The sequence below is a fragment of the Gopherus flavomarginatus genome, chromosome 10 (assembly GCF_025201925.1).
Source record: "Gopherus flavomarginatus isolate rGopFla2 chromosome 10, rGopFla2.mat.asm, whole genome shotgun sequence".
Taxonomy (NCBI): domain Eukaryota; kingdom Metazoa; phylum Chordata; order Testudines; family Testudinidae; genus Gopherus; species Gopherus flavomarginatus.
The window spans coordinates 46,198,134-46,225,330 of NC_066626.1; the positions used below are offsets into that span (position 1 = coordinate 46,198,134).

Consider the following 27,197-nt stretch of genomic DNA (forward strand, 5'->3'; position numbering starts at 1 on the left):
AGGTGTGAGCCTATTTTGCCTATGCCTTAATCCAGTCTTGTCTATGGGTGTACCTATACCTCAGTGAGGGAGAGCCAGGCCCAAGGAATCCAGCAGAGGATGCATGATCGTATTTTGAACATCTGCACAATATACTGAGAGTAGTGTCTCATTCTGTTATCTCAAGGAGGCAAACCTTGCTGTGTGGAACTTGGTTTGTGGATGGAACTTGGGCAATGCCACCACTTCTTTTTTCCATTCTGATATAGAGCTTGTAGAAAGTATTGAGAGAGCTTGCACATTTGTGTTTATTCATTTCCTTGACCAAAGAGTCTCTTCTGGCTGCCCACAAAATGGACAGGGAGCTCTACATCTTTGAAGATGTGTGTGATAAAGTGATAATATCCATTTTGCAATTATGGAACAATAAGAGCACTAAGGGGAAATTTTCAAAGGTGCCTAAAGGATTTCAGAGCAAAAGTCTAATTGGCTTCCAGTGGAACTTGTGCTTGTATATCCCTTTTGTGAATTTGAAAATACTACTTTAGAACCTTTTATTACGTGCCTTAAAGAACACGGTGAAGAACATGACTCAGAGACTTAGCTTTTCAGGGCTCTGTACATAGCTTTGTTAATCAGGGCAGAAATTAAAAAAGCCATCTTCTTATTGATATGGAAAAGAGATACCATGTTAGACAAGAATCTAGGGCAGAGCCTTAAGACTACTTTGATCTTTGATGAAGAAAAGATGGAAATATCAGAACTTTTGTGTATCTACCCTTCCTACTGAATATATAGCAATAAAAAGGGTATCTGAAAGGAACAGATACTGGGAATTGATTGGCTGAGTCCCAGAATATGCAGGGAATATAGATAATGCTTTTGGGAGAAATTGTGCATTTGGCTGATGGCTTAAGATAAAACATTAATCCTGAGGAATCTAGATACAAAAGTGTGATTGTCAATGGATATTCTTGCTGTGCTTCCTCTGGGGGCCATTATCTGCACTCTGCTCTATGAAGAGCCCCTATCTGCATTCGTAACTCCTGAACCAAAAGCCCACTGAAGTCAACAGGAGTCAAAAGAGTTCTTTCTCCAGCTCCCTAACAGTCTGAGCCAAAGCTGATTGAAGTTATTGTGGGGCTTTCCACTGACATGAATGGGCTTTGGCCAGGCTGCTAAGAAACTAAGGAAAAGCTTTATTGAGTAGTGTGGAAATTTCCACATGGGGGGCAATACTATTGCTTTTTCTGACAAACTTAGTGATAAGTGATAAGCGATAAGCATTAGTGTGGGCATATCAACTATACACTGCAATTAAAAACCCATAGCTGGCTCATGCCAGCTCACTTGGGCTAAAGGGCTTGGGCTGAGAGGCTGTTTAACTGTGGCCTGGTCTACACTACGCGTTTATACCAATTTTAGCAGCGTAAACCGATTTAACGCTGCACCCATCCACACATCGAGGCCCTTTATATCGATATAAAGGGCTCTTTAAACCGGTTTCTGTACTCCTCCCCGACAAGAGGAGTAGCGCTGAAATCGGTATTACCATATTGGATTAGGGTTAGTGTGGCCGCAAATCGACGGTACTGGCCTCTGGGCAGTATCCCACAGTGCACCATTGTGACAGCTCTGGACAGCAATCTGAACTCGGAGGCACTGGCCAGGTAGACAGGAAAAGCCCCGCGAACTTTTGAATTTCATTTCCTGTTTGGCCAGCATGAAGAGTTCACCATCACAGGTGACCACGCAGAGCTCATCAGCACAGGTAACAATGCAGTCTCCTGAGAATCAAAAAAGAGCTCCAGCATGGACCGCATGGGAGATACTGGATCTGATCGCTATATGGGAAGAGGATTCTGTGCTAACAGAACTCCGTTCCAAAAGATGAAATGAAAAAATATTTGAAAAAATTTCCAAGCCTATGATGGAGAAAGGCCACACCAGGGACTCAGTGCAGTGCAGAGTGAAAGTTAAGGAACTCAGGGCTTGTCTACATCACAAAGTTGCAGCGCTGGTGAGGGGGTTACAGCGCTGCAACTTAGGAGGTGTACACATCTGCAGGGCATCACCAACTCCCTGTTTGCAGCGCTGGCCGTACTCCCGTTTTGTCTCGGGTGTAGAGGATCCAGCGCTGGTGATCCAGCGCTGGTAATCAAGTGTAGACACTTACCAGCGCTTTTCTTGACCTCCGTGGAATAAGCAGGTATCCCAGCATACCTGAGGAAGCCTCTGGTAATCAAGCTGGTCTCCTTCCCCGGTTTGCTCTCGCGTTCCCCGAACCCCCCTTGAAGCCGCCCAACAGCGCTGCAGTGTGGCCACATCTAACACCACTTGCAGCGCTGGTTGCTGTAAGTGTGGCCACTCTGCAGCGCTGGCCCTATACAGCTGTACTAATACAGCTGTAACAACCAGCGCTGCAAAATTGTAGATGTAGACATACCCTCAGACAAGCCTACCAGAAAACCAAAGAAGCAAACGGAAGGTCTGGGGCAGGGCCGAAAACATGCCGCTTCTACGCTGAGCTGCATGCAATTCTAGAGGGGTCCGCCACCACTACCCCACCCCTGTCCGTGGATTCCGAGGTGGGGGTGGTAATCTCAGCTATGGCTGAGGAGTCTGCGGATGGGGAAGATGAGGAGGAGGAAGAGGAGGACGAGCTTGCAGAGAGCACACAGCACTCCGTTCTCCCCAACAGCCAGAAGCTTTTTCTCACCCAGACAGAATTACCCTCCCAGCCCTCCCAGGCCAGTAGCCCAGACAATGAAGCCATGGAAGCGACCTCTGGTGAGTGTACCTTTGTAAATATAAAACATTGTTTAAAAGCAAGCGTTTTTTAATGATTGATTTGCCCGGAGGACTTGGGATGCATTCGAGGCCAGTACAGTTATTGGAAAAGTTTGTTAACATGTCTGGGGATGGAGCGGAAATCCTCCAGGGACATCTCCATGAAGCTCTCTTGGAGGTACTCCAAAAGTCTTTGCAGAAGGTTTCTGGGCAAGGCAGCCTTATTCCGTCCACCATGGTAGGACACTTGACTACGCCATGCATGTAGCAAGTAATCTGGTATCATTGCATGACAAAGCCTAGCTGCATATGGTCCTGGTGATTGCTGGCATTCAAGCAACATCCCTTCTTTATCTCGCTGTGTTATGCTCAGGAGAGTGATATCATTCATGGTAACCTGGTTGAAATTCAGGAATTTAATTAAGGGGACAGAGATGGCCATTCCTACTGGCCTGTTTGCCTGTTGCTTAAAAGAAATCCTTCCTTGCAGGTAGCCAAGCAGGGGGAGGGGACGGGGGGTAATGGCGCTGAGCTTTTTCGCGTTTGGCTAGCAGGGATCTTCCCTGCTACCAGCCACGCGGTGGGGAAGGGGAAGGGGGGTGATTAGCAGTGATCTTCCATGATACCAGCCACGCGGTGGGGGGAGGGGTAAAGCGATCTTCCCAGAGAATTGGATGGGGGGATGGTTTCTGCTGCTGCATGTTAGCAGGAAAGAAGCAGCACTGAACGGGCTTTGCTTGGTATTTGGGAAAGAAGGGCACTGTGTATATGAAGGCTGCAGAAGCTGAAAGACAATGGCTTACCATGGCCGCATGCAAGCTGAATTCTGCTGCCTGGACCTGCGTCTGTGAGATCTCTAACACCAGAGCCGCAGGCACTCAATATTAAGATGCAAAATGCGACCTTGTAGTGAAATCACATGTGCTATGTAAGGTGAATAGTGTTGTTCACTGTGAAAGAGTATAACCATTGTTCTGTAAAATGTATCTTTTTAAATGCTTCTTTCCCTTTTTTACCTCCCTCATGCAGCTGCAAATTTTTCAAGCCTCCCTACTCCATCCCGAAGGCTATCTCAGATAAGGCGGAGGAAAAAAAAGACGCGAGATGAAATGTTCTCGGAAATCATGGAAGTAACCCGCAATGAAAGAGCTCATCTGAATGAGTGGAAGGACGTAGTATCAAATTACAGGAAAGATGCCAGTGAACATGAGGACAGGAGGGACGAACGTGATGAGAGGTGGCGGCAGGAAGATCAGAGGAGGCATGATGCAACGCTGGGGCTGTTGCGTGATCAAACTGACATCCTCTGATGTCCGGTGGATCTTCAGGAACAGCAGCAGGGTCACAGAGTGCCGCTGCAGCCCCTGTGTAACCACCCTCACCACTCACCATGTTCCATATCTTCCTCACCCAGACGTGTAAAGACGCGTGGGGGAAGGCTTCGTGCACCCACCCACTCCACCCCCATGGACAGCCCAACCAAAAGGCTGTCATTACTTTGAAATATTTTTAGTGGCCTTTTCCTTCCCTCCTATCTTCCTCCCAAACCACACCCAGGATACCTTGTCAGTTCTCTCCCTCTTTTTATAATGACTTTTTAATAAAGAATACATGATTTTTAAACGATAGTGACTTTATTTCCTTAAGCAATCTGTAATTGAAGGGGGAGGGTGGATTGCTTACAGGGAATGAGTCAATCAAGGGGGGGGTTCATCAAGGGGAAAAAACCACAACAGTTACACCGTACCCTGGCCCGTGATGAAACTCGTTTTCAAAGCTTCTCTGATGCGCACCGCTTCGTGGGGTGCTCTTCTAATCGCCCTAGTGTCTGGCTGCGCGTAATCAGCGGCCAGGTGATTTGCCTCAGCCTTCCACCCCGCCATAAAGGTCTCCCCCTTACTCTCACAGAGATTGTGGAGCACACAGCAAGCAGCAATAACAAAGGGGACATTGGTTTGGCTGAGGTCTGAGCGAGTCAGTAATGTGCGCCAGCGCGCCTTTAAATTGCCAAATGCACATTCTACCACCATTCTGCACTTGCTCAGCCTGTAGTTGAACAGCTCCTGACTACAGTCCAGGCTGCCTGTGTAAGGCTTCATGAGCCATGGCATCAAGCAGTAGGCTGGGTCACCCAGGATAACTACAGGCATTTCAACATCCCCAACTGTTATTTTCTGGTCTCGGAAGAAATTCCCTTGCTGCAGCCGTTTAAACAGAGTAGTGTTCCTGAAGACGTGAGCGTCATGAACTCTTCCTGGCCATCCCACGTGGATGTTGGTGAAACATCCCTTGTGATCCACCAGTGCTTGCAGCACCATGGAAAAGTACTCCTTGCGGTTTATGTACTGGGTGCCCTGGTGCTCCAGTGCCAAGATAGGGATATGGGTTCCATCTATCGCCCCCCCACAGTTAGGGAATCCCATTGCAGCAAAGCCATCCACTATGATCTGCACGTTTCCCAGAGTCACAACCTTTCATAGCAGCAGCTTAATGATTGCTTTGGCTACTTGCATCACAGCAGCCCCCACAGTAGATTTTCCCACTCCAAATTGATTCCTGAGTGACCGGTAGCTGTCTGGCATTGCAAGCTTCCAGAGGGCTATTGCCACTCGCTTCTCAACTGTGAGGGCTGCTCTCATCTTGGTATTCTGGTGTTTCAGGGCAAGGGAAAGCAAGTCACAAAGTTCCATGAAAATGCTCTTACGCATGCGAAAGTTTCGCAGCCACTACGAATCGTACCAAACCTGCAAAACTATGCGGTCCCACCAGTCTGTGCTTGTTTCCCGGGCCCAAAATCGGCGTTCAATGGCTAGAACCTGCCCCATTACCAGCAGGATCTCCAAAGCGCAGGGGCCCGTGGTTTGAGAGAATTCTGTGTCCATGTCCTCATCACTCTCGTCGCCGCTCTGCCGTAGCCGCCGCCGCCTCCTCGCCTGGCTTTGCAGGTCCTGGTTCACCATAGACTGCACGAGAATGCGCGAGGTGTTTACAACGTCCACGATTGCGGTCTTGATCTGAGCAGGTTCCATGCTTGCTGTGCTATGGCGTTTGCACAGTTCAGCCAGGAAAAAAGGCGCAAAACAGTTGTCTGCTGCTTTCACGGAGGGAGGGGTGAGGCTGTACCCAGAACCACCCGTGACAATGTTTTTTGCCCCATCAGGCACTGGGATCTCAACCCAGAATTCCAAGGGGCGGGGGAGACTATGGGAACTATGGGATAGCTACGGGATAGCTACCCACAGTGCAACGCTCTGGAAATCGACGCTAGCCTCGGTACATGGACGCACACCACCGAATTAATGTGCTTAGTGTGGCTGCGTGCACTCGACTTTATACAATCTGTTTTACAAAACTGGTTTACGTAAAATCGGAATAATCCCGTAGTATAGACATACCCTGTGTTATAGAGGCTCGGGCTGGAGCCCAGACTCTAGGACCTGTGAGGGTTCCAAAGCTCGGGCTACAGCCTGAGCCCGAATATCTACAACATGATTAAACAGCCCCTTAGCCCAAGGCCTGTGAACCCAAGTCAGGTGGCACAGGCCAGTCGTGGGTTTTTAATTGCAGTGTAGACATACCCTGTGGTATACAACAAAGGTGCCTTTTGCAGAGGCCAATAGCATTAGAAAGGCTTTGTTTTTCAAACTATCTTTTTGTTAGCATTACCCTTTTTTTTTAACCAGCTGAATCACATCTTTCTCGGAGAGAAATATTGTAGGTTCTTGTAGCCTTTCTGGACAATAGATAATCTGGAATAAATTCCTGTTTCCTTAGATCTCTTCTGGTTTCTGTTTGGAGCAGAAGATGCTAGAAACAGTTCCTTTTTATCATGGAGAAGGTGTGGATAGAGGAGATTACAATGCTAAAGGAAGAAAGAACAGGATTTCTATAACAAAAAAAACTTTTTTCCGAAGTCAGGACCTAGCCCTCTCATCCATAATTAGTCTCTAATGTTCTCTGAATATAAATATTATTTCTCTTATGATAGTCAAGCAGAAAAGTAAATACAAGTTTAATAAAGATCCTTGGTCCAAGTCAATAGACAGGGGGCACACCTAGAAGATCTGGTCTAGTTTCTGAAAAAAACCCTGTAAATTCTGAATTTAGACTGCCTCTGTATCACAGTTGATTTTTCTGAGCTGATGAAAATATCTGTGGATCTCTCTTGGGTGAGTTTTATGAAGAATTCTTTCAGTCTAGTTTCTCTCTACAGAAATCAGACACTTAGAAGAGAAATTTCCTAGTACAAGTGCAGAGCCATAAAGTTTTTCTGTCTAAAACACATGGGTTCATGATATGTGCCAACAGTTTTACAGAATCCTGGAAAATATCAGTTAAGACTTTGGTGATCAGAGGCTAAGAAAAATTTCCAGGATACATTTGTAGTTTGGGTTTGTATCTTTTATGTGACATTTAAATCTTCATTCTGTGTAGGCTCTGAAGAGGCCACTAGTTCAAAACTTTCCATTTTATGGTCCAGTACAGCTGGTTTTGATCTGTGTGAATCTGCGGATGACTTGTTTTTTTGAGGAGATTTGTCGGGGGAGGGGGAAAGGATGTCTAAACTTGTGTGAAGATTTTCTATATCCCTGAAGAGAAGTGACGAAGCTGGAGAAATTCCTTCTTCCCAATTCTCATGCAGCTGTAAGTGGAGAAGGAAAGGGAGGTGTTGGGAGAAAATAAAGGGCATCTGCTGGTATCTCCTTTGTGGCATGACTCTCTTGTAACAAGTATAAACCTGAAATCTAGTATTTTGGATTTCCTCAGGTAAGTAAATCTCCTGGGAGTAAGAGACACTTCTCTGGTCAAAATTTTGCAAGCCATTAGGGTAAATACAGAATTGATTCTTTTGCTTCAAGGTAGATAAAAAGGAGGAGAAAACAGAAATTTTGAAATGGGGGGTAAAAAGTGTGGATGATAAAATGCAGTTCTACCAGGCAGATGTGGACAGCTATAAAGCACCAACAGGATATTAATTAAAAGCAATATATTGTTCTGCTCAAAAATAGACACTTGAAAATGTTCCTAAAAATCATCTCTGGTTGCTTGGCTTTAGTAAAGGACTGGCATAACACCAGTGTGATCTTACAATTTTCACTGAAAATTTGATCCACTCTTGCTGACAGTAAGTTGGGTTTTTGTTTTTGTTTGGTTTTGAGGATTTTATTAATTCCATTCAAATTTATACTTACCTATAGGATTATCTGGGTTCTTTGGCCGGAATGATTTGGGTCAGATTCTGATTTCCGCTACACTCGTGTAATCTAAAGTAACCACTTTGAAATCAGTGGAGTTATTGTAGATTTAAATAAGTGTGAATGAAAAACCATTGGAGCTATGCCAAGTTACATCAGTGTAACTGAGATAAGATTCTGGACTCCTGTACTCTTATTTTATTCAGTAGGGATAAAGACAGTAATTTTGGAAATACTTCTCTTGAGGAAAACATGATAGGCCAAATTCAGGTCTAACATAAGCTGGCATCAACCTCGGTAGGAGCTGTATCCATTTACTAACTTCAGCACCCTAGTGTTGAATTTCCTCTACGTGTATTCTACTATTCCAGAGCAACACAAACTTGAAGAAAAAGATTTCTGTAACTGAAGTGAACTTTCCAGTTTGGGAAATGATGGAGGAGGTTTGTGCACCCCATAATATCAATTAACATAAATATTTTTTCACAATGATGATTGTATTCACTGTTTCTTGATGACTCACTTAAGGGATTCAAAAGGAAACCAGCCACTACAGTGAGGGAGCATATTGGATTCCACTGAGGTATCAGTTCATAACCCATTCTCCCTAATATTTTCACTCCGGAATTCTGATTTGTTTTTCTGGGTTTTTTTTCTTCACTTGTTTGGAGCAGTAATGTTCTATATATGATGTTGCGAAATTGTGTTAGTGTAGTGAGTACAGATTCTCTTACAGCTCTTTTTAAAGATACTACAATTAAGTAGCATTTAATAGCGATTCTTCATCCTCACCCCTTGAAGCTTCTACTCATCCTCTCTTTTTTAAGTTGCTCTTTTATGTAATAATAATTAACTATATGGGCTTTGAGAGTTCCTCAGTTCTTTCCCCTTATCTCAGATGTGATTGGAGGTCTGCACTTTTTCTTTTTCTTTGTATCTGTTTATTGGGGGTTAAGAGGGTAAGAGGCTTAATTTTAATATTTTAAAATCAACCATTTTCTCTTCTCCCAATTAATCTATGTTAATATGAATATATTCATTATAATATAAATGCATACATAATTTAAAATAATTCCACTCTGTCTGAGAGACCATTTATGAGGATTCAGGTGGTGTGTGTCTGGATCCGAGAAAATAAAACACACCGTCCAGAAGGGCTCCTCCACCACTTCTAGCATGTGCATAATTCAAAAGTATGCCTGTTTAACAGATTAAGCAGATGGGATCATATTATGGACACACTGCATTTTTCCACCAGTGTGTAAGATGGCAGATCTGATTTTCAAATGGTTATGTTGGCTGTAAAATCTCTGGCCATTTCTGAGACTTCAGTCATGTTCATGGGTACCTGCACTCTAACATGATCTTTTAGAGGTTCTACCATTATGCCATAAATTGTCAGCATGATCTAATCTTTACTGTGGTGGCCCCTAAGGTATGAAACTTGCTTCTCCCAGACATACACCTGAGGGCAACCCTACGTCTGAAAACTCTGCTGCTTCAGGACTGTTTTTTGTTTTAATCATGAATGGTCCCACTTTGTTTCTTCAGTACTTTAGTCACTTTTGATTGGTCTATTTCCTGATGCTTCTAACTATATTGCACTTTATATGCTCCATGGGCAGAGTTTGTTTTTCCAATAACCCCACTACTAACTAGGTGTCAAGAAACTAATGAGGTAGCAATAATCATGAAAGAGGGGGTTCCCTATTCTGGGCTGGGATCTGTGCCCGCATTTTTTTTCGGCCGATGATGATGGGTAGCATAAAAGGACTACAGAACTTCTTGAATCCTCCATTTCTTCCCTAGGTGTGTTTGGATTAAATCTCAGTATGTTGATTCTTACTTGGAGATGTCCTTCCTCTTACTGTCTTCATCTCTCTGTTAGGGTTTATGCTCAGAAGGAAGCAGATGTGCAAGTCCATAGAATGCTACCATGGATGGTGCATCTTTAGTCTTTGCCACATATAGTGTATATCTTCTGTTCAATATTCTCTTCTTCCAGTAGCTTCTGTGACAGGGTCAGGCCAGATGGCTACAAGAGTGTGGTTGAAGGTAGATACTTTAGCTCCAGGTTAGGCAGGTCCCTTTTCCCTGTGTAAGATAACAGGGACTATTCCAGAACACTCAGGAACTTTCTAGAACTAATAAGGCAGGCAAGGTAATTAGGACACCTGTAGTCAATTGGGAAGTTACTCGAATTAATTAAGGCTAATGAGAACACCTGACTCCAATTAACTTGCTAAGAGTCAGGTGAGGCTGTTAAGCACCTGACTCTAAGGCCCCTCTGATGCCATAAAAGGGCTCACTCCAGTCAGCCCAGAGGGAGCGGAAGTGTGTGTGAGGAACTGGGAGCAAGAGGCATGCAAGAAGCTGAGAGTGAGTAGGCATACTGCTGGAGGACTGAGAAGTACAAGCGGTATCAGACATCAGGAGGACGTTCCGGTGGTGAGAACAAAGAAGGTGCTGGGAGGAGGCCATGGGGAAGTAGCCCAGGGAGTTGTAGCTGTTGCACAACTGTACCAGGAAGCACTCTGGACAGCTGCAGTCCACAGGGCCCTGGACTGGAACCCAGGGTAGAGGGCAGGCCTGGGTTCCCCCCAAAACCTCCCAACTCCTGATCCAACACAGGAAGATCTCTGAGGCTAGCAAAATCTGCCAATAAGCATGGGACCCACCAAGGTAGAGGAGGAACTTTATCACACTTCCTAGAAAAGAACATATATGAGAGACCTAACATGTTTTAATATATGTTAAAATATAACTATAGTAAAAACAAAATCACTAAAACAGAGAGAACAATTTTGACCATTGAAAAAGCAGGAATCAAACTGGGAATGAGAGTTAAGGAAAGACTTACCTTGTTGGAGGGCTTAAACATGCTTGGTTCCTACTGGTTGCCACTTTCCTGACTGACATGATAATGGGGGACTATTCATTGGTCCTTGATGGTGGCAACCGAGTCATAGAAGAAGGCTATTTCTTAGTATTTCTCAGTTGTATGTAGCCATTATATCTGCTCATCTGAATTTACTGAGCATTTATTCCATTAAAATGGATACTGTACACTGTCATTTGCAGTAGACGATTAGGAATTATTAATAGATGATTTCATGGTTATACTAATTGCTTACTATGCCACTGCTCATATACAGATATAATGGTGGGATACACAGTAGTGTATTTGATAAGCAGTTCTAAAGAAAGCCAAGAGATTAACTTGAACTATAAATCTTATATTAGATCAATGATTTAAATGTGATATAAAGATTCCTGGTACTGTGTTCAGTTGATGAAAACAGTTATATAAAATGTTGGACTCTAGCTCTTTTCATGAATCCATATTTTTACGCAGATATCAAACGTGTCTCATTTACAGGCTACATTTAAAGGATGGATGGATATTATGTATGCAGCTATTGATTCAAGAGCTGTAAGTACAATTTATGTTCTAAAGTCTTCTTTTCCTTGTATAGACTCTGAGTTCTAAGTTTAACAACAATGAGTGAGTGAGTATGGCAAAATTCTCCTAAATATTAATTATTGTAAACTGATAGCAAAACTCCCATTGATTTCAATAGGTGCAGGGCAAAATATATTATAATAAGAGTGCTAAGGTACTGTCCCAGGACAGAAGTATTTTGGATCTTTGTGTTGTGAGTTGCTGAGTTTTCAATGAATTGTTGACATGGAATATTAGTGCTGATTTTTCTTTTTTTGGTTTTTTTTTGCAAAACTTGTTTTGTAGGTACTGGATCAACCTAAATATGAAGAGAACCTATACATGTATCTTTATTTTGTCATCTTTATCATTTTTGGATCTTTTTTCACCCTGAATTTGTTTATTGGTGTTATCATTGATAACTTCAACCAGCAAAAAAAGAAGATAAGTATTAAAGTGTCTCCTCTCTGTCCTAAAAACAATATAAGACATTGCTTTTTTGAAGTCATAAAAAATGTGGAATGATTGTCCCAAGCATTTATTCTGATTGAACAATTGAAAAGCATTATTACATAAAAGATACAGTACAAGATACAGTATGTTATAGCTTCCCAGTAGTCCAGGTGATGAGTGGAACACATCCTTTCCCTTCCCCCTGCCTCCAAGTTATTTAGTGTCCTGTCGATATTCCTTTCAATGTAAGTGAAGGACTAATGCATTCTCACTCCTGGCCACTTCCTACAAACTCTTTATGTGGTTGCACCATTGATTCTAGGCCACAGTACATTACTACTTTCTGGCATCTCTGCATATTTCCACTAATGCCTCAGTGATCCTGAACCTTCTAGAAAGCCATGACAGCACTGGACACTGGGGATAGATTCACAGAATGACATAGGCACCTAACTGCTACTTTAGTGCATAAATCCCAGCACCAGGCCCCACTAGGATTCACAAAACCTGCCAAACTTGTAGGCACCTAAACTTGCTTGGATTTTTGCAGTAAAAGTTCTCTAGGCCCCTATGTTGTTGTGTACTGCAGCCCCATGCCAGGTGTCTGGATGCCTAAGCCACAGAACAATGCATGAACCAGGAGAAGATAGGCATTCCTGCACCTAACTTGCCCGCAGGAATCAATCCAGTAAATGTGTCCAGAGCTCACCTACCGGATCAGGCCCCTATAGGTGGGCTTACACAAAATGATGGGGGAAGGGGAGAGAGGGAGGACCACTCTTATAATTTTAGCCAGGTGGCTGTTAGTCACCTGGGATATGTCAGACCCGCAGTTCAAGTCTTCCCCCTCCCCACCACATATGGGATCAGCAGAAGAGATTTGAGCTGTGATCTGCCATAGACCACTGGGATTTGGGATACTCTGGTATGGGGCTCCTCCTTTTCAAGCTATCCCACTGTGGATAACTAATCTTTAAAAGTTGTTTGGAGCAGATGGAGTGGATCCTAGCTCTTCTGCCTCTCTGGTGAGTGCTCTAACTACCAGGCTACAGCATCATTCTCATGCTCTCTCGCTCTGTCTCTGGCCCAATGATTCTTTAATTATTTATCCAAAGTATAACATGTTGAAAGGGACAGACTGTGGGAGCCCCACACATCAGAATCCAAGTTCAAATCCCTTCTCCCCATCAAATAGAGGGGGACTTGAACTCCAGGTCTCCCACATCCCAGCTGATTACCCTAACCACTGCGCTAAAAGTTATGAGGGACATTCTCCTCTCCCAACTTCTTGCTCAAATGGCATAGGTGCCTAACACAAAGAGAGGATTTGCAGGTGAGAATCCCAAGCAGAGGGAGGTACCTCCCTGTAGCCCAAATTTAGGCACCTATCTCCAAGAGAGAGGCAGGGCTTAGCTCAAGCCCCCTCAGCCTGGCATCTCCCACTGGCTATTCTAGGTGAGGAACCACCCAACAATGCTGCCTTTTTGTGAATCCCATTCTGAGGTGCCTCTCTCTCCCCATTCGTTGTGCAGAGAACGTAGGTGCTGAACTCAGGCTTTGTGAATTCGTGATTTTCTAGGCACCTAAAGGTTATGCATGGCAACACTCAGCATCATCCCACCTAAGTTCCTATGTGTGCGGGAAGCTGGGATGTGAATTTACAGCACACTAGCATGCTGTGCACTAAACGTCTATGTGGACCCTCCTACCACATACTGACAGTTCCCTAGTGTGCACTGGAATACAGCAGAGAACTTTTAATGCATAGTAGCATGGACCCTAATTGCATGGCATGCTAGTGTGCTGTAATTCACACTTCAGCTTACTGCGCAATAACTGTTTGTGTAGATAAGCCCTTAGTATATCTTAGTCTTAGCTAGCTAAATATATATATTACCAAATCATTCCGTTTTCAGTTAAAAATCTAATATTTCATTTTACCTCAGTGCATTCCGCACTTTTCTTGGGTCTGTGCTGACAAGGGCAGACCTGAAGAAGAGTTTCAAGAGGTGTGCCTGCAATTCAGGGATATTCCTGAAATACGATGCACGCACATGCTACCTCTTTTGTCTGGAGAAAACTCACCTCCCAAGAGATGTAAAGTCTGATAGGTTTTTATTCCTCAAGCCCTTTGAGTAAGGCTGTCAGAGAGAGCAGTGGATTCTGGCTGGCACACCATGAATGGCCCACAATGGCTGTCTTCAACTCCCAACCTCTCCACCACTAGCCTCCTGAAGTCAATCTTGACTTTGCCTAATAAGGACTCCACTACAATGTCTGAATAGAAGCTAGACAGGACATAGGAGTTAAAAGAGGACCACTTCATGCTGACGGCATTAAAACCACAATTTTCAGCTCCAGTCAGTCTCTTCCAGGTCTGAACAATCACAGTTGAAGGACTCATCTTTTTCAAGGCCCTCAAAGACCTTGGGGTCCCAGTGCCAGTATTTTGTTACCTAAGTCAGAAAATAGTTTTCATTCCAGTACCGATATCTGAAAGACACTGGAAAATTCTGGTGCTGATACCTTGATGTTGTCTACATCCTGAGTGGTGTTGACATTTCAGGAGTTCCGTAAGAAATGCCTTCACTGAACAGAACTGACTTTTTGATTTCATGTTGGATGCCAAAAAAATTTCTCTCTAGCTCCTTGGAAACCTAGGGAGAAGAGCAAGTATGCTGAAAAAGATCCCCCAGCATTAAAGGGAAAGCACCATAGAAAAAAGCAGTAGTAGTACTTATCTTGGAAGAGCACCAATTGGGCGTTGACTCCTCTGGATCCAACTTCAACCTCTCCTCTCTGGTGCCAAAGACCACCATCAGCATCTCCTGCTGATATAGTCTTTGCCTTATCAATGTTGTTTCCTTGGGCTCCTTTCCCAGATGTCTTCTCCTCTTCCAAGAAATCTCAGAAGAGGCAGACTTGGTTCATTCAGTTACACTGATTCCTTCCTACTGCTAATTCCACCTCCCATTTTGGGGGTTGTATGCCCGAAGACCACTTCTTCCCCTTCAATGCACATCAGACAAAAGGCCTACCCATCAGGGAAATATCTCTCTCTCTCTCTCTCTCTCTCTCTCTCTGTGTATATATATATATATATATATATATATATATATATATATATATATATATATATATATATATATAGGGAAGAGAACTCAGTCATGGGGCAGGAGACCCAGGGAAGAGGAGACCTGCTGAATGCAGGATGGAGAAAACCACAGGGAGTAGGACAGGTTCCTGTGATAGGGCCTGTAAGAAGCATGGAGATCTCTGAGGGAAGAGCACAGAGTCCTTATGGAGGAGAAGCAGTGGGAAACCTGCTGAGAGGAAACAGCATAGAGGAACTCAGCAGGACCCAGGAATAAGGGCAAAGAGCACAAAACTTCAGCATAGCCCAAGAGGGGCAGAAGAAATTGGCTTGGATATTTATTTGGATTCACAGCTGGACTTTTGTTACCCATAAGTGCCTGAACTTTGGAGGTGATCTGGCTGAAAAGCTGGTCCATGGAAGACCCAGACAAAGACAGGACAACATAGAACCAAGAAAGTGGTCAACAGGGGGTGTTAGACGTGAAGTCCTGTGCAACACCCATTCTCTGCTGCTAGAGGGGGACTGTGGCAGTGCGTGCAAACTAACAGGCACCCAAAAAACAGATCTGTGAGGCAAAAAGTCTGTGTTTGGGATACACCCTTCTTGTCGCTCCTCTTTCTTCCCAATTTTGATGTGTATGTCAGGAGCAAAGAACCAACTCTATCACATTCCCCATTTCCAGCCTGGAAGGACATAACAGTGGACAAGTAGGTCCTAGATGCAGTAGAACTCAAGCTGGTCAGGATTTTTTTGGATAAATGTGTTTTCATCAAGGTTTCTCAGTCACAGGATTAAATTTCTGGTTAGAGAGAAACTCACCCCAGATTCATGTCTCTGCATCTCCCACATCCCAGATGAGTGCCCCAATCACCAGGCTATACAGTCTATTTCTCACTCTCTCTTGCCCAGTGTTATTTAATTATTTATACAAATGGAACAGCTCCAACAGGAGAGATTGAGAGGCCCACGCCAAAATAACCTATAGCATGATGCCTATGGCACTCATTGGAGGGTGTGGTAGACGTATATTCAAGTCCCTTGCTCTGAAACAGGCAGAAATAGAGATCTGAAAGGTGGCCAGCTGGAACTCAATACATATATTCACTCAACATTACTACAGTACTAGATTTAGCTTCACAGTTTGATATCAGGTTTCGCAGAGTTGCTTTACCATCTCTTTTTTACTTGAGAATTCCTCAGCCCATCAGTCATCTCAGCTACACTGAGCTTACCAGCCACCAGCAAATGGAATTATGCACAGGTTCCCTGAAGAAAGAGAGATTACTTACCAGTAGCTTTAGTTCTTTGACGGATGTCTCTGAATATTCAAACTCCCTACTCAACTTCCCCTCTTCCTCAGTTTCCTATCCATCTTGGACTGTGAGCAGATGTGACTGAGGGTCACACCTCTCTTACATAACTTTGGGCCATGAACATTGGGGATGCAGTGTCAAAGTTTTTCAGAAGGTTCTGGATCACCATGGTGCAGGTACTTTGAATCCCATGACTGTGAATATGCACAGGTATTCCTCAAAGAACTCCAGTTTCTGGTGAGTCTCCTCTCTTTGCCTATAATTGCTTGTGTCAGAGTCCTTCTCTTCCTTCATCCTACAGTAGGAACATACAGATCTGTAAGCATTATTGTACAACCTATGAGGAAACAAGGAGGTCTAGTTTTAAGAAGGGTGAGGGAAGTAGGGTGCAGGGAAGAATAAAACTGACAAAAATAGTGGTAAGTAATTGTCTCTTGTCCTTTGTCCCTTCCTTATTAAACAATAAAGATATCCAGAACTGCATGAGAATATTGCAAGCAGTAGATAATATACATTAAATGACTGCTTGTAAAGAAAAATCCCCATTGTTTGAGAAAATCAGCCCCACATCAGAATGAGTTACAGAAGAGTGAGGACTGACCCTGATAGCAAATTACAAATTACCTGATTACAAATGCCCACAGCCCTTTGCGCCCTAAAGGTGGCTAAACTTCTTGTTCAATGTGCCTTGACCCTGAAAGAGGTTAGGCGTTTTACTCATTCATTTGTGTGGAAGTGCTTGAATTTGATAGCCTACCTAATATTGGTGGAATGTTAGTGCCTTGTCTTGATTCACTGGGACCTGCAACTAAACCCTCATGAGCTTAATAGTTAATTGGACTCTGTTACTTGATGCCTTCAATGCATGTCTGTATTTAACTCTGCAGAGAGCCAGTGAAAAAGTAGCTGATAGTAACGTCTCCTTTGATCTCCTAGTGAGGATGTATTTATAACATCTCCACAATAAAATATAAGATTATGAGACACTTATTTTCCTTGTAATCCCTTTTCTCTTTTGAATGTGAATAAATTTTTGAAAGATTATTCATGTAAATGTGGTTATAACCAGTTTTGATCTCATTTCCTTACTTTGGAGGTCAGGACATCTTTATGACAGAAGAACAGAAGAAATACTACAATGCAATGAAAAAGCTGGGATCCAAGAAACCACAAAAACCTATACCTAGGCCAGGGGTAAGAATGATTTACTTTAATCTGTCCAGACTAAAAGGTCAATTTAAAGGAAAAAAAGAAATATTAGCTTGTAAGCAGTTTATTTAGAGTTCACATTTGTATAAAGACTAGATATATTATCTATAAAAAGCTCATGTACAAGTTATCTTTAAGGTAACCAAAAGTGGAAAATTTAAACACATTAAAGAAAGTACCTTTTCCCTCTGCTACCATATTTTTTCTTTTTTATATATGTAAAGAGGAAAAGATCCAGGAATCTGAACTCTATTGTATGCCCCTTTCCTGTGACTAATGATACTAAATCATTGCCATACTGTCTTTCATTGTAACAGTTCTAAGAAGAAACATTGTCAGTTTACTAAACAGTAAAGAACATGTATATATTAAGGCTGGGATTTTCAAAGAAGCATGAGGGATTTAGATGCCCAAATCCTATCAAAATTCAATTGGAATTGGTTGTCTAAGGCTTTTAGGATACTTTGAAAATCCTATTATATTTTAACATGTTATAGGTGGAGCTTGTGGAAACACCTGTAATTAGTTACCTAACACTTCCCATTTTAATTCCCTAATTTCAATTGCTTATAACTTTGCCAAACTTTTATCGTTTGGGTTAAAATTTCTCATGCTTGCTCCTTACCTCGGGTTGAATTTTTCTGGAAAGTGTCAGCAAAAAAACAGCCCATGCAATTTTCAGAGTTTGGAGGTAGGGGGGAGACAAGAACTTTTACCAACATTAAATAATTTGTCCAGTAATTTTTTGGAAGAACTCTAATATTAGAAAGAATGCTAAGGTTGCAAAGTCAGCCACTCAAAAATTAAGACATGCCAGAATCAAAACTGCCAGCATCATGCAACTTTAATTCCCCTCCCTTTGTGCATATGCATTAGGTAGTCTTTAATTACATGATCACAATCTATTCTTTCTACACGACCCCTGCCTCATTCAATGCACAGAACGGACAGTGAATGAGAGGGTATCAGAAAGTGAAAGGGTGTTTAAGGTAGTAAATTGGGACCCAGTAGAGCTGAACTCTTTCAGCTCTTCTTCAAACTTGCTGTGTGATGCTGGGCAAGATTATCACAACATGTAGATGCAAGGGAGCTGACTTAAGCTCTAATATTTGTATTATTAATTTGACAAGGCTGCCCTTTTACTGAAGTTCTATACACTGTGTTATTAAGAGATTTTCTTACCTTCTTCCAGTATAATATAGAATAGAAAAATAATTGTAAGGTGTGAATTGAATGGTTCTTTTTCCCCCCTCCAGAACAAATTCCAAGGCATGGTATTTGATTTTGTGACAAAACAAGTATTTGATATCGGCATCATGATTCTTATCTGCCTTAACATGGTCACCATGATGGTAGAAACAGATGATCAGAGTGACGAGATGCAAACTGTTTTACAGCGGATTAACCTGGTGTTTGTTGTCCTTTTCACTGGAGAATGTGTTCTGAAACTGATTTCACTCCGATATTACTACTTCACCATAGGCTGGAACATTTTTGATTTTGTGGTTGTCATTCTCTCCATAGTAGGTAAGAATTATTTCTTAAATTAAAAAGAGGCTAAAATGTGTGGAAGATGAAAATTTACTTAAGGTGCTTCATGTTCGGCTTTTGCTATTGCAGTGCTTACAATTAAGTTGTTTAGCTTTTCATTTCCCATAACTTCATCTAGAGTAATCATCAAAATTCTTATATTCAGTCATCACCATAGTATCTGACTATATTAGGAATAATTTGTATGAGAGAATTGATAAGAACATCTTCTATTGCCATTCTCAGTGTCGGAAATTATCCACTCTTGAACTATCAGATATCTTTTACATAACATATATTAAAAATTAAAGTAGAACCAATACAGTACATTTACTTGACATATGAAACATTAGTAATCATATAACACATGACTGTATGATTTGGAAGTCTTTGCAATCCTCCATCATTCTGATACTGTAGTACAGAAAGAATAAATTGCTGTAAAATATTTTCCCCTTACTTACTAACTGTTTTGTTTTTACAGGTATGTTTTTAGCAAAGGTGATCGAAAAATATTTTGTGTCTCCCACCTTGTTCAGAGTTATCCGACTCGCCAGAATAGGTCGAATCCTGCGTCTCATTAAGGGTGCTAAAGGGATCCGCACTCTGCTTTTTGCTTTGATGATGTCTCTTCCTGCGTTGTTTAACATTGGTCTCCTGCTTTTCCTGGTCATGTTTATCTATGCTATATTTGGAATGTCCAACTTTGCCTATGTTAAGAGGGAAGCTGGGATTGATGACATGTTCAACTTTGAAACTTTTGGCAACAGCATGATCTGCCTATTTCAGATTACCACGTCTGCTGGTTGGGATGGCTTGTTAGCACCAATTCTTAACAGTGGAGAACCGGACTGTGATCCTAATAAACCTCACCCAGGAAGCTCTGTTAAAGGAGACTGTGGTAACCCTTCAGTTGGGATTTTCTTTTTTGTCAGTTATATTATCATCTCATTTCTAGTTGTAGTAAACATGTATATTGCTGTTATTTTGGAGAACTTCAGTGTTGCTACAGAAGAAAGTGCCGAGCCCTTGAGTGAGGACGACTTTGAGATGTTCTATGAGGTTTGGGAAAAATATGATCCAGATGCAACCCAGTTCATGGAATTTGCAAAACTGTCTGATTTTGCAGCTGCACTTGATCCTCCTCTTCATTTACCAAAACCAAACAAAGTTCAGCTTATTGCAATGGATCTTCCCATGGTAAGTGGTGACAGAATTCACTGCCTAGATATCTTGTTTGCTTTTACAAAGCGTGTTTTGGGGGAAAGTGATGAGATGGATGCACTTCGAATACAAATGGAAGACCGGTTTATGGCATCCAATCCTTCAAAAGCATCCTATGAACCAATTACAACCACATTAAAACGAAAACAAGAGGAGGCATCTGCTGTCATTATTCAGCGTGCTTTCAGACGTTACCTTTTAAAACGAACAGTAAAACAGGCTTCATTTGCATACAACAAAAATAAAATCCAAGGAGGGATTGGTCAATGTATCAAAGATGAAATTCTTATTGACAAGTTAAATGAAAATTCATTTACAGAGAAAACAGACATGACCACCTCAACACCAGTTTGTCCACCTTCCTATGATTGTGTAACAAAGCTAGTAAAAGAAAAACGTGTAAAGGAAGACAAAGATGTCAGAAAGAAGGAAAAATAAAATGCAAGGAAACAATTCTGTTTGTGAAAAGTTGTTTACAGCCTGTGAAGGTGATGTTTGTGTCCACAGGACTCCTGTAGGTCTATGCCAAACAGACAGTTTTTAAAAATATACTGTATACATAAGGTCAGTGCCTATAACAAGACAGTGACCCCTTGTCAGTAAAATGTGACTATAATATGGGGAAACAACCTTGACTGGAGGTTACTATTTTCACTACCAGCTGACACTGCTGAAGAGGAGAGGAAAAAATGGCTACTCAGACTGTAGGTACCAGTTAAAGGGGTGAAAACCAATAAATTTGTGTGTTTAGCATAAAACAACACAGTAACTGTATCCACTGTTTGCATTTCAACTGCCACATTTGTCATATTTTTACAAAATCTGTGTTGGTGGATTCATCTTTTTTTTTTAATCACGTTTATTATATGTAACTATTTTTGTAAATGGGGCTTATGTTGGGGAAGGGGTTAAGTATTACTTTACAGGTATGAGGACCAGGTGTTCTATAATATGACTCTCTAATATACACACAGAAATTATTTGCATGAAGGCATGCTGCACTTATAGATCATGCATGAAAAAGCATTAAGTCACAGAGAACAACAGATTTTTAACTACTCTGTGTTTCTGGGAGGAAGTAATAAATTCTGAGGTGCTTAATTAATGTATTCATGTTGTGTCACATCAGACGAGTCTTTATATGTCTGTAAAGTTCTCTATAATTCACAAGAATAGAACAGATGGATTATTTTTACACAGACCATTAAATCTCAGCAAGTGCAAACTAAGGTCTGGAGTCTAAGGTTTTATGTCTTTGTCAAATGGTTTTCTGTATAAAAATATTAAAAGAATCTGCCCTAGAAAACGGAATTGACCAAAACGAACCCTTTATAAAATTGTTCTGCTTTATCCTGCAGTATTGTTTGGCCATCTTCAGCTCTCAGTAAGGTTGACATTGTATATGTTAATGAAATGCCCTCTGTTATGTAAATAGTAATTTTAACCTGTGGTGCATGTTTGAGCAACCAAATAATGACATGAGCACATTTATTGCATCAAATATGTACCACAATAAGTGTAGTGTGCAAACTTTCAACAGGTAAAAGTATGTATTCTCTACCATTATAGATAGTTTGGATGCTATCAATGCATGTTTATACTGCCTATCCTGCTGTTCTTTCAACAGTCCAGAATTCTTAATTATGGGAAGCCATACGTCAGAGGTAAAGAGAAACAAATTGTTCAACAAGACCTCATTTCTTCACATCATTAAGCAATAGTTTGCACCTAATTTAAGAGCTTTTTTGTTTTAAATTTTTTAATCTTAAGTGAAAATATATGGTGTATAGCAAAACTGTACAGATGTGTTGCAAACTGCTAAACCTGTTGAAAATAATGTGGTTAGAATTTTATAAGCAAATATAAATATTGTAAAAAAAAGTTTTATTTTATTTTTCAGCATTATGTACATAAAATAAGAAATGAATTTTAACTTCAGGTTGTTGTCACAGCCATTTTTATTACTTTCTGACCACAGCACTTTTTCATGGAAGAACTTCAGAAAATAAGAAATGAAGACAAGAATGGGTAGTTACAGGTGTCTGCTTTCTTACTATATTTGAAAACATTTCCATTTGAAATAATTTGATAATTTCTGCAAAAGTAGTGCACAATTTGCTTGATTACAAAAGGCTATATTTTTTGCTTTGGAAAAGGATGCAAAGTTTTGTTTGAATTTCTAGCAGTGCCTGCATCAGAATTTTAAAATATCCTTTATCGTTCACAGAATCCTTTATCTTTTCCAGTGTTAATTTACATATATTCTTTTTGATTCATGCTGCATTAGAACTACTATTAATATAATCTGGGTCCACAATATTTTTTCACAAAAATGAAGTAGCAAAATTGTATAATCAAACACATCAGGACATTTTATGTTTCTTACACAGGAAAATTACATATAGAGACTTCTTTTATTAGAACTATTGACTTATACTGTATTAGTGAACTGCATGCAGGAAGATGCTATTACCCTAACTGATGCTAAACAACATTATTAATGCGCCAAAATAATAAAGATTACATTTTTATTGTATTTCTTTGTCTGTTTTTATTAACTAAAATTAATATAAGATCAAAGTTGTTATGCTATAGTGCATAAGGATCTGATCCTGCATACCATTACAACCAGGTATAGTGCTTACTATCAGTCAGAAATCTATTGCTGTCACTGGGCTGTGCCCATTAAGTAGTATTGCCACTGATAATGTTCACAGGATCTTGTAAATAAAATAGAGTAACATAAATACAAAAGGGATATAATATTTGGTGGGAGAAAACACATCTAATGTGAACAGGAACTTGATTAAGATTATAATGACAACGTTATTTTTGTATACTACTACTCCTCTTTTATAACGTTGCAGCTATTTTTTTTTCCTTTCAAAGGGCCTGTTCCTGGCACCCTTACTCAAGCTGAGTAGCTCCAGAAATCAATGGAGTTACTTACATAAGGCCAAAACATTCTCCCACCTCTGTGGGTATCTGCATGGGTGGGAGAGCATCCTCCCTTGTGCCATCACATCCCTATCCTGTGCATGTTGATGGAGAATAGATCAAGCCAACACTGAGTCTCACAAATGCATCAGCAAGCCCACTGTACCACTACCATGTACCAGGTATAGACCTGTGAGTGTATTTCACTACCAGCCTGAACAAGAAGGGAGCAATTGCGTTTAATAATATGGTGGCAAAGAAGATTCTTATGGCACTCCACATGACAGCCTTTGGGACAGAAGTGTGATTGTCCAACAATAACCTCTGGGATATCTCAGGAGTGATGCCCCTAAAGTGTAGCCCAATCTGCTATTTCCATGGACTACGGATGTGTCAGCCACCTTTCATGAGACACAGTATTGAAGACAGCTGATAGATCTGATAATTTCTATTGATAAGGGTCAAGAAAGCTGGAAGCATCCAGGTACTCTGAGTTGTTTCACCATAACATGTTCCAATCCTGACCAAAAAGTGGAAAATTAACTACTGGTTGATAGTTGCATAGACTGTCAACATCAAGAGCGCATTTAGGAGCAGAAGCCAAGGACATGCTTCCTTTAAACTACAGTAAAAGCAATTGAGAGCTAGCCATCCCTAAAGTAGGCATTGACACTATCCACCAGTAAAGGACCTCATACTTTCTTTCTAGCCTTCATCCAGTGGGAATGACAAGGATACAATGCACAGATTGTGACAAGAAGTTTTTCTTCTAAAACAGCCAGAACCTTTGTAAGTGACACCACCTGGAACTAAAGCAGAGCTGACCTAGCATTTATTCATTCCACATAGTGCCCTGCCTCCAGAGACAGAACACAGCTCATTTCTAATTTGATTAATGTTATCATATTTTAAGGTATAACATAACCCAATGGCTGGAAGTTGAAGTTGGGCAAAGTGAGACTGAATAATAAGGTGCACATTTTTGACAATGAGGATAATTAACCATTAAACAATGTACTAAGGGTCGTGGTCGATTCTCCATCACTGACAGTTTTTGAAATCAAGATTGGATGTTTTTCGTGAAGTTCTATGGCCTATGGTATACAGGAGGTCAGACTAGATGATCACAACGGTCCCTTATGGCCTTACAATCTATTAATTTGTAAATCAGAAATTTCCTCAAAACATAATCCTCAACAAAATGGAGACTGTCTCAATTAGCCAGGATGTTCACCATCCAGAACAAATCTGTTGCTTGTGATTCTGGAGATGCCACAGTGCCACAGCATAAGAATTCAAAAACATCTTTATAATTCATAGATTTTAAGTTCAGATGGGACTATTATGATCCAGTTTGACTTCCTGCATTACACAGGCTATAGAATGTCACCTAATAATTCCTGCTATCTATGGTGGATAAAAATCTATTTTTTTTTAAATCAGATTTGATTTAAATCGGATTTTTTTGATAAAATGCTTTTTGAGGAAAAAACCTAAGTTTTAATTAAGATACATTATAGCTCAAAGATGTCTCATCATGGAAGAGGGATTATAAATTCTAATTCTATAGTATGAGACAATATATTAATGTAATGTTTGAGAAAAGTTTTGTAACTGAGTTCCAACAGGTCATGGATTAGGGACCAATCTTATGGGATTCCACGGGCTTCTGTACAGATTATTTAGGTAAATCTTTCTATCTACCAAATGGGACTCAGTGCTCAGTCTAGAAGATACCATCAGAGATGCTTAGTTTTGCAGTTCTCAAACTGTGGATTTGTCTCTCCAGAGATAACATGCTTGTTAACAGCAAAAATGTTTTTAAATAAATAAATAACGTATAGAGGTGAGAAATAAGAGACCTCACCCTACCGTCCCTCTGCAAACTTGTGTACACAAAGCCAATCACTCACCTCTCTCTAAAAGTGCAAAGCTTCAAAAAGTTCAATGATCGTTGGGGGCAGAATAGATCTAGACAAGGAGAACAAGTCTGGAGATAAATGTGAGAAGGGAGGGAGAGGCCATAGAAACAAAAGTGAAACTGTTTGAGCAGCATATTCCAGAAGTCTTGAGGTCTTTCTGAGTGTAGCCTTCATTGATTTGAACTAACATTCTCAAAACAAACAAACAAAACAAAACTAACATTCTCTCCCTAGAAGGGAAAACCTATAATGGCAGCAGGCAATAAAAGAGACCCAGCATGGGAATATTTTAATGAAGTTCCCCTACCTGTGGGTAAGACAGGCATGCCTGCAAAATGCAAACAGTGAAACAGAGAAATGCAAGGACTGGTTGCCTGAATGAAACAACATCATGAGAAATGTTCCTTCTCGAGAGGAAGCTGCTTTGAAGATGATGAAAGGAACATGTCTGAACATGCGGGATCTTCAGGTTGGTAAACTTTTTTTATTTCATATTTCTTTCTTAAGGACTGCCTGTCTTCCTTCTGGACTATTCTTGAATTCTCATGTTTTAGCAAAGAATATAGTTGTTACTCTATGGTACTATCATTTTAGATGCAGTTGGAATAAAAAATAAAGAGCTAAAATAGGCAGATCTTCCTTTTACAATTTCACCTTTAAAAGTAGTATTGAGTATCAGTGAATACAATGAACAATACTAAATAAGTGGTATGGTAATAATAAATAAATAACTGCATTGACTTATTTTGTTTAGGAGAATCCATCCTCAACATACAGGATTCTGAAGACAATCCACCTTCAAGATCACCATAATTTTCTATAGTTTCACAGGTATCTGCTAATGATAGTGTTTCAGTCACATCATGTATGTCACATAGTCACAGTATGTCATCTGTAGCAAAAAGAAGGAAAAAAACCCTCCATTATCCAGAAACAACCATAGATAAGTTTGTGATAAGACCAGTAGACTACAGAAAGAGGTAATTGATGAAAAAATTGCTCAGTTTGTTTGTGCAACAAACTCTCCTTTCCATATGACTGAGAACTCACTCTTCATTAACGTGGTTCAGTCATTAAGACCTGGATACAGTCCACCCAACAGAGCAGATGTTGCAGGCAATTTGCTGGATAAAGTGTCTGAAAGAGAAATTGAGCAGTGTGCAAAAGGTCTAGAGGGTGAAATTGTTAACCTGAGTCTAGATGGATGGAGCAATATCCACAATTATCATGTTGTATGTGCTTGTGTGACACTTACACACACTCACAGAAACAATTGATACATTGGGAAATGCACACACAGCAGAATACATACAAGAAGTAGCAGTAAAAGCGATAAGAAACTGGGGGAAAAAAATTCAAATGTCTAGTACGCAGCTTGGTCACAGGCAATGCTGCAAATATATCCACGATGAAAAGAAATTTAGAAGAGAGTCCCAAGCTAATGACTCATGGTTGCAGTGCTCATTTGATGCACCTCATAGACAAAGACTTCAGTATTCCAGAAATAAAGGTTAATGTTGTTGAAATTGCAAAATATTTTTATATCAACAACTTTGCAGCGGCTGCTCTGAAGCTAACTCTCCCACAAGACGTGCGATCGAACTCAGTAGTGGACTGTTTTGAGCACTATATCAAGAACTGGCCCAATCTGATGACAGTTTGTGAACAAAATTGTGAAAAAATAGATGCCACTGTCACAGCTAAAGTTCTCAACGTTGGGCTTAAGAGAAATGTTGAACACATGCTGAGTACCCTGAAGTCTACTTCTCTAGCCTTGAACAAAATGCAGGAAAATAGCTGTGTTATTGCTGACGCAGTTGAAATTTGGAAGGAACTGAGTGAGATCTTAAAAAGAGAAATATGCAATGACAGAGTTAAATTACAAGCATTAAAAAAACAAATGGGACAAGCACTAATTCCAGCTCATTTTCTTGCAAATATTTTCAATACTCAGTATCAGGGTCAAACCTTAACTGCTGAAGAAGAGGAGTTGGATATGACATGGACATCCAGCAATCATCCCTCCATAATGCCAACTATAATAAACTTCAGAGCTAAGGGTGACCCATTCAAGAAATATATGTTTGCATCCAATCTTGATTTAAA

General features: G+C 40.8%; 1 protein-coding gene across 11 annotated transcripts in view; it reads left to right on the top strand.

Annotated features, from left to right (window-relative positions):
- Positions 1–21,969, top strand: part of LOC127030195 (sodium channel protein type 1 subunit alpha) — a 358,700-nt gene extending 336,731 nt beyond the window's left edge. For 7 of the 11 annotated variants that reach the window (XM_050916258.1, XM_050916249.1, XM_050916251.1 and 4 more), the window contains 5 exons: positions 11,320–11,397; positions 11,713–11,862; positions 17,371–17,463; positions 18,735–19,005; positions 19,493–21,969. In XM_050916258.1, the coding sequence (XP_050772215.1) occupies positions 11,320–11,397; positions 11,713–11,862; positions 17,371–17,463; positions 18,735–19,005; positions 19,493–20,670 (1,770 nt within the window). In that variant the 3' untranslated portion in view covers positions 20,671–21,969. The remainder of the gene's footprint in view (positions 1–11,319; positions 11,398–11,712; positions 11,863–17,370; positions 17,464–18,734; positions 19,006–19,492) is intronic. The other 4 variants (XM_050916252.1, XM_050916253.1, XM_050916257.1 and 1 more) reach the window with 1 other exon arrangement.
- The last annotated feature ends 5,228 nt before the right edge of the window (positions 21,970–27,197 follow it).